Source organism: Daphnia magna, unplaced genomic scaffold (genome assembly GCF_020631705.1).
Source record: "Daphnia magna isolate NIES unplaced genomic scaffold, ASM2063170v1.1 Dm_contigs210, whole genome shotgun sequence".
Lineage (NCBI taxonomy): Eukaryota > Metazoa > Arthropoda > Branchiopoda > Diplostraca > Daphniidae > Daphnia > Daphnia magna.
In genome coordinates, this window is record NW_025533178.1 from 47,290 (window position 1) to 55,814 (window position 8,525).

At 44.2% G+C, this 8,525-nt stretch overlaps 1 protein-coding gene across 1 annotated transcript; it reads left to right on the forward strand.

Annotated features, from left to right (window-relative positions):
• Positions 1-2,727: 2,727 nt before the first annotated feature.
• Positions 2,728-3,915, forward strand: LOC123467633 (uncharacterized protein K02A2.6-like). The gene has a single exon (XM_045167494.1). The coding sequence runs from the start codon at positions 2,728-2,730 to the stop codon at positions 3,913-3,915; it is 1,188 nt and encodes a 395-aa protein (XP_045023429.1).
• Positions 3,916-8,525: the final 4,610 nt, after the last annotated feature.

Here is an 8,525-nt window from a genome sequence, read left to right on the forward strand (position 1 = left end):
TCATCAGCAAAGTGCCCGAGCCGACGTTGTGGGTCCACCCGATCGTGATTGTCCCAAAGGACGATGGCGGAATCCGCATTTGCGGAGACTTTACGTCGCTCAACCGCTGCATTGTTCGGCCCACTTTTGATTCCCCAACTCCGTTCCAGGCGGTTCGAACCATCCCGATGGGAATGAAATTCTTCACCGTGATTGACGCCCTGAAGGGCTATCACCAGGTGGAGCTAGATAAGGAGTCAAGTGCCATGACGACGTTCTCCACTCCGTTTGGCCGCTACAAGTACAACCGACTCCCTTTTGGCGTTTCGTTAGCGGGCGATGACTACGGTAGGCGTCTCGCGAACATTTTCGACGATTTCTCGAACTGTCGCCGCGTGGTCGAGGATATCATGGTCTTCTCCGCCACTTGGGAGGAACATGTGGATCTCGTCCGTCGCCTTTTTCACCTCGCCTCTGATCACCAAATCGCCATCAACGTCCGCAAGGTGGTCTTTGCTAATCCTTCAGTGCTGTTCGGGGGTTATGTAGTAGGCGAAAACGGTTTCCGGCCCAGCCCGGATCTACTGAAGGCCATCCGTGAATTCCCGGCTCCCTCTTGTGTGTCGGAAATGCGTGCGTTCCATGGTCTCTGCCAACAGGTGGGAAATTTTTCAGACGCCTTGGCCCCCTTTCTCCGCCCTTTGGCGCCTCTACTCCGAAAGGACTTTGTATGGGAGTGGACGATGCAACACGAGAAGGACTTCGAAGCAGCCCGTGAGGCCCTATCTTCATCTTCCGAATTATCGTTTTACGACCCGGATTCCCCAACCTCGCTTCACGTCGATGCGTCCCGCCTCCAAGGCCTCGGTTTCATCCTCCGTCAACAAAACGCCAATGGAAGCTGGAATATCGTGCAGGCGGGATCCCGCTTCCTGTCTGATGCAGAATCCCGTTACGCAATGATCGAGCTGGAATGCCTGGCGGCGGCTTGGGCAATGCGTAAATGCCGCCAGTTTCTCGAAGGCATGCCCTCCTTCCAGCTCGTCACCGATCATCGCCCTTTGATTCCAATCCTCAACTATTACCACCTGGATAAGCTGGATAATCCAAGAATTTTACGTCTTCGCCTATCCATGCAGCGGTACTCTTTCGTCGCTGTCTGGGTGCCTGGGAAGAACAACGTGATGGCTGATGCCCTGTCGCGCTCCCCTGTGGATTGTCCTTCCGCTTCCGACGAGATCGCGGAGGGCCCGCAATCATTTGCTGCCCGCATCAGTTTTTTGGATACGATGAAGGGATCCAGTGATGCCAATCCCGACATTTTGCTGGCCTCCGTTGCAGCGGCTTCCTCGGCCGATCCGGTTATGCTGTCCCTCCGCCAAACAATCCTTGAGGGATTCCCGAACAACAAGTGTAATCTCCCCATTAGTCCGGTCGGGCTAGGTTTTAACCCCAAACAAATAGTAATAAGTTTTTTTTTACATGAGCTGTGTTTATATCCCTTTGATCTATGCCCTGTTAAAAAGCTCCCGAAAAATATTAATATTTAGTGTACTTATTTTAATTTTTAAAATATGCGTGTTTTTGTGAATCGATTAAAACTTTAAAAATACAAGAAAATAGAAATTTGAAAAAATGAACTTTGTTAGTTATTCCCTCATTTATATTCTGGCAAAATTTTGTTTACATAACTTTAAAAGTGTGAAATTGACAGCCACTTTTAGCTGGTCACCTCCTTTTTTTCCCCCTTAAAAAAGCGTCCGTGTTTTACACGGCTCTTATGTAAAAAGCATGACAACGAAAATCGTTGCCGATAGTGAACTAGAGTTCGCTACTCATCCGTTAAGGTCTCATTTTAATCGGCGGTTTATCTTTTACCACCCCAATAAATGATTCCCGGGAGCTAGTTTTACTTTTCAAGTTATTTTATGAAATATAAACCCAATTTTCCCCAAATTTTCTTACTACACGTTCTAGTTTCCGTCACACCCGCAGTAGGCGCTGTGACGTTCTGTTTTGTTTACATTTTTTGAAATTCAAAAATGGCACCAGATATCTTTAAATGTGTGATATGCAATTTGAGTGATGGTGAAGAAAATTGTGAAAATTAGTGTGAAAATTAGTGAAGAAAAAGAAAAAGAAAAACAAAACAGAACGCCACAGCGCTCACTGCGGGTGTGACGGAAACTAGAACGTGGAGTAAGAAAATTTGGGGAAAATTGGGTTTATATTTCATGAAATAACTTGAAAAGTAAAACTAGCTCCCGGGAATCATTTATTGGGGTGGTAAAAGATAAACCGCCGATTAAAATGAGACCTTAACGGATGAGCAGCGAACTCTAGTTCACTATCGGCAACGATTTTCGTTGTCATGCTTTTTACATAAGAGCCGTGTAAAACACGGACGCTTTTTTAAGGGGAAAAAAAGGAGGTGACCAGCTAAAAGTGGCTGTCAATTTCACACTTTTAAAGTTATGTAAACAAAATTTTGCCAGAATATAAATGAGGGAATAACTAACAAAGTTCATTTTTTCAAATTTCTATTTTCTTGTATTTTAATAGTTTTAATCGATTCACAAAAACACGCATATTTTAAAAATTAAAATAAGTACACTAAATATTAATATTTTTCGGGAGCTTTTTACCAGGGCATAGATCAAAGGGATATAAACACAGCTCATGTAAAAAAAAACTTATTACTATTTGTTTGGGGTTCAACATACACTTTTTGCTAGCCCGACCGGACTAATGGAGCTCCGTCCATTCTGGCAGGTGCGGGGCCAGCTGTCAGTCGACGATGCGGAGGGCCTCATCCTCGTAGGCCCCCGAGTAGTCATTCCGTCTTCCTTGCGTAAGGAGATCATACGGCGCTTACTTCAAATGCACCAAGGAGCCACTAAAATCCGTCAGCGCGCCCGTCTCTCGGTCTACTGGCCCTCAATGGACAACGATATAGTCATGGCCGCAAAGTCCTGCCCATCTTGTACAGAGCGTCTCCCATCTCATCCGGCGGAGCCTCTCCTTCCCCATGCTCCAGCTTCCCGCCCGTTTGAGTTTATATTCGTCGATCTCGGCGCATACCGCGATCGCGATTTTTTAATTGTGGCAGATCAGTTCAGCGGTTGGCCTCAGGTCTACCCGTTCCCGGACGTCAACACGTCTACGCGGCGGGTCATTGACGCCCTCCGTTCGTTTTTCACGTGTGGAGCAGGAGCCCCGGTGAAATTGTGGTCGGATGGGGGCCCGCAGTTCAAGTCTGACGAATTTATCTCGTTCCTTCGCGACTGGGATATTAGCATCGGCCGTTCGTCGCCCCACCATCCCCAGTCCAATGGCTACGCGGAATCAGCTGTCAAATCGATGAAGAAGCTCATCGCGGGCTCTTGGTCGTCGGGGTCGTTCGACCCGGACAAGTTCGGCAAGGCTTTGATTCTCTTCCGCAACGCGCCTATGTCGGGTGGAGCATCCCCGTCGCAAATCGTCTTCAACCGCCCGACGCGCGATCTTCTTCCCGCACACAGGCGCTCATTTGCTCCTGAGTGGCAGCAGGCCGCTAAGTTATTGGAGAGGCGTGCCCGACATGCAAAGGATCTTCAAGCTCAACACTTCAACTGTTCTGCGCGCCCCCTTCCACCCCTGGCGATCGGCGACAACGTGGTCATCCAAGACCATAAGACAAAGCGTTGGTCCACTCCTGGTGTCATTGTTGAGGTGGGGCCGTTCCGGGATTACCTCGTGAAAACACCAGCTGGGCGGTTGTTCCGCCGCAATAGACGTTTTCTTCGTGTCATTGCCCCTCAGATTTTGCAGCCGCATCCTCCAGCGATCGCCCCAAGGACATCGGTCACATTCCAGCTTCCTGCTCCGCCCCCTCTGGCAGCGCCCTCATCCACTCTCCGTCGTTCGCGTCGCCTTGCCGCCAAGACCGCTTCTTAATTATATAGATTTTTTCCGTTTGTTTGTTGTCTCTCTCTCGTTCGTTCCTCTGTGTGTCCTTCGCCTCTTACTTCGGTTTTGTTGCCCACTGTTATCCTAATTCAGCTAATCGTCCCCTTATCTATGTGCTCCCCGCGTTTTGGGACCGGGGATTGTTTACTTACCGTGGGTGTTCCGCTCTCTAATTCAGAATTTTGTTTATTTTTTTATCCGTTTATGTACGGGGAAAAAGACATGCTATGACTCGGCAACGTCGCCCCCTCCCCTCCCTGCTGTTCATAGGGCCAGTTGGTCCCGACACTTGGGACGAACGAATACACCTCGTTTAGCTCTTCAAATCTTGCCACTTTCGAACTTCATTCTAGTTTACATGTAGAAGTATAAACTCATAATATAACAGTGTATTCACATTGAATACAAGTATATTTGATCCTGTTTACATATAGAAGTAAAAACTCATGGTATCACAGTGTATTCACATTGAATACAAGTATATTTGATCCTGTTTACATATAGAAGTTAAAACTCATGGTATCACAGCGTATTCACATTGAATACAAGTATATTTGATTCTGTTTACATGTAGAAGTATAAAGTCATAATATAACAGTGTATTCACATTGAATACAAGTATATTTGATCCTGTTTACATATAGAAGTAAAAACTCATGGTATCACAGTGTATTCACATTTAATACAAGTATATTTTATATTATTTATATATAGAAGTTAAAACTCATGGTATCACAGTGTATTCACATTGAATACAAGTATATTTGATTCCGTTTACATGTAGAAGTATAAACTCATAATATAACAGTGTATTCACATTGAATACAAGTATATTTGATTCTGTTTACATGTAGAAGTATAAACTCATAATAAAACAGTGTATTCACATTAAATACAAGTATATTTGATCCTGTTTACATATTGAAGTTAAAACTTATGGTATCACAGTGTATTCACATTGAATTCAAGTATATTTGATTCTGTTTACATGTAGAAGTATAAACTCATAATATAACAGTGTATTGACATTAAATACAAGTATATTTGATTCTGTTTACATGTAGAAGTATAAACTCATAATAAAACAGAGTATTGACATTGAATACAAGTATATTTGATTATGTTTACATGTGTTAATGTATTATAGCTTAGCAACTTATACTAGTGGGAATTTATATATGACTATGACAAATACGATCAGTTACCTTATAAGTTACTCTAATAATAAAGAAATGATTAGAGACACGGACACGTGTTGTTACTTGCTTGAGTTGGGTATACTTGCAAAATAGAACAGAGAGCTGAGACACATTGACACGGTCTTATATAACATACTAGTATACGGCGGCCCGTCCCAGGACGGTAATAGGTGAAGTCTAGTATTTAGTGTCTGCTGTGCATTTAGTCGAGTTATACTTATATTGTCTGCTACACGTTAGTGTCTTTATACTTTTATTGTCTGCTGCACGTTAGTCGACTTTTACTTTAATACCCCTTATACTTTTTACACCTTAATCTACTTTAAGCCTCTTAATCCATGTAAATCCGCTTAATCCACGTTAAGCCACTTCATCCATATTAAGCCAATTTCTCCATGTAAAGCCCCTTAATCTTCATACGATTTATTAATCACTTTTAGCCCCTTAATCCATGCATTGTCAAGTCGTACCACGCATACACGTACCAGACAATGGAGGGAAAACCAATCACGGTTGAGCGCACTTGGGAACTTCCCCCAAGGCCATGCCCGTGCTCCTTTCTTGGTCCTTCACTTGCAGATTAAGTGTCATGCCAATGCCCGTCGTTTCCAACCTGTCTGCGGGTCTCGCCCTGCCCGCGGATCTCGCCCTGCCTGCGGGTCTCGCCCTGCCCGTAGGTCTACACCTGCCCGCCGTTTTCCCCAGTCCGTCCTTTTACCCGCCCTGTCAACGAAAATTCGAAAGAAAAAGGTTAAGTCTAACCGGCGGCAGTTCGAACCCTTTTCAGGTGGTTGACCTTTTTCCAGGCAGAAAAAGTTACGTGAACCCTCTCGAACCAATGGAAGTACGTGCACTGGAACAAAAAGGGAACAATCTCTTAATGGTGTTGGAACGCACTCAATTGAGCTGTTAAGAAAAAAAATGCAATGATGGTTCTTTGAGGGATAAGAAAAGAAATGGTGTCTAAAGGTTGTTGGAACGCAGTCAACAGACATGTTAAGAAAACATGAATTGGTGCTTGTTTGGATGCAACAGGGAATGGTCTCTTAAGGAGTTGTAAGAACTCAATGAATTGGGGCTTGTTTGGGGGCATGCAAAAGGGAACGGTCTCTTAAAAGTGTTGGAACGCAGTCAGTGGAGCAGTTGTGAACAGTATCCAATAGCTGTTGGTTGAAGGATGCAAAAGGGAACGGTCTCTTAAAAGTGTTGGAACGCTGTAAATGGAGCTGTTGAGAACAAAATGCAATGATGGTTGTTTGAGAGGTGAAAAAGGGAACGGTCTCTTAAAAGTGTTGGAACGTAGTCAGGGGAGCTGTTGAGAACAGTATGCAATAGCTGTTGGTTGAGGGATGCAAAAGGGAACGGTCTCTGAAAAGTGTTGGATTGTAGTCAACACAGCTGGTGAAAACACAATGAAATGGGGCCTGTTTGAAGAATGTAAAGTAACGGTCTCTGAAAATATTTGGGATGCATCAATGGAGCTGGTGAAACACAGTGAATTGCGGCTTGTTTGAAGGAAGCTAAAGGAACGATCTCTGAAAAGTGCTGGAATGCAGCCAACAGAGGTAGTGGAACCAAAATCAATTGGGGTGTGTTTTAAGGATGCAAAAGAGAACGGTCTCTAAAACTGTTGGAATGCAATCAATAGACCTGGCGAAAACAATGAATTGGGGCTTGTTTGGGGGGATGCAAAAGGGAACGGTCTCTAAAAAGTGTTGGAACGCAGTCAGTGGAGCTGTTGGGAACAAAATGCATTGGTGGTTGTTTGAGGGGTGCCAAAGGGAAAGGGTTCTTAAAAGTGCTGGAACGCAATATGGAGCTGTTGAGAACAGTATGCAATAGTGGTTGTTTTAGGGCTGCAAAAGGGAACAGTCTCTTCAAGGTGTAAAAACGCAGTCAGTGGAGCTGTTGAGAACAGTATCCAATAGCTGTGGTTTGAGGACTGCAAATGGGAACGGTCTCTTAAGAGTGTTGGAACGCAGTCAGTGGAGCTGTTGAGAACAGTATGCAATAGTGGATGTCTGAGGGCTGCTAAAGGGAACGGTCTCTGAAGATTGCTTAAACGCAGTCAATGGATCTGGGGAAAACACAAAGAATTGGGTCTTGTTTGAGGGATGCAAAAGAGAACAGTCTCTGAAGGGTGGTGAAACACAGTCAATTGAGTTGTTAAAAACACAATGAATTGGTACTTGTTTTAGGGATTCAAAAGGGAACAATCTCTCAAGGTTGATGGAATGCAGTCAATGGAGCTGTTTAAAAACCAAAGAATATGTGGTTGTTTTAGGGATGCAAAAGGGAACGGTCTCTGAAGATTGCTTGAACGCAGTCAATGGAGCTGGTGAAAACAAAATGAATTGGGGCTTGTTTGAGGGATGCAAAAGGGGACAGTCTCTCAAAGGTGTTGTTATGCAGTCAATGGAGCTAATCAGAATACAATGAATTGGTGGTTGTTTGAGGGATTCAAAAGAGAACGGTCTCTTAAAAGTGTTGGAACGCAGTCAGTGGAGCTGTTGAGAACAGTATCCAATAGCTGTGGTTTGAGGACTGCAAAAAGGAATGGTCTCTTAAAAGTGTTGGAACGCAGTCAGTGGAGCTGTTGAGAACAGTATGCAATAGTGGTTGTCTGATGGCTGCAAAAGGGAACGGTCTCTGAAGATTGCTTGAACGCAGTCAATGGAGCTGGGGAAAACACAAAGAATTGGGTCTTGTTTGAGGGATGCAAAAGGGAACAGTCTCTGAAGGGTGGTGAAACACAGTCAATTGAGCTGTTAAAAACACAATGAATTGGTACTTGTTTTAGGGATGCAAAAGGGAACAATCTCTCAAGGTTGATGTAATGCAGTCAATGGAGCTGTTTAAAAACCAAAGAATAAGTGGTTGTTTGAGGGATGCAAAAGGGAACGGTCTCTGAAGATTGCTTGAACGCAGTCAATGGAGCTGGTGAATACAAAATGAATTGGGGCTTGTTTGAGGGATGCAAAAGGGGACAGTCTCTCAAAGGTGTTGGAATGCAGTCAATGGAGCTAATCAGAATACAATGAATTGGTGGTTGTTTGAGGGATGCAAAAGAGAACGGTCTCTAAAGGGTGTTGGAAAGCAGTCAATGTGGTTGGTGAAAACACAATGAATTGAGGCTTTTTTGAGCGATGCAAATGGAAACGGTTCCCTCAAAGGTGTTGGAATCCAGTCAAGGAAGCTGTGAACAACAAAAAGAATTTATGGCTTTTTGAGGGATGCAAAAGGGAACGGTCTCTGAAGATTGGTTGAACACAGTCAATGGAGCTGGAGAAAACAAAATGAATTTGGGCTTGTTTGAGGGATGCAAAAGGGAACGGTCTCTCAAAGGTGCTGGAATGCAGTCTAAGAAGCTCATAAGAATACAATGAATTGGTGGTTATC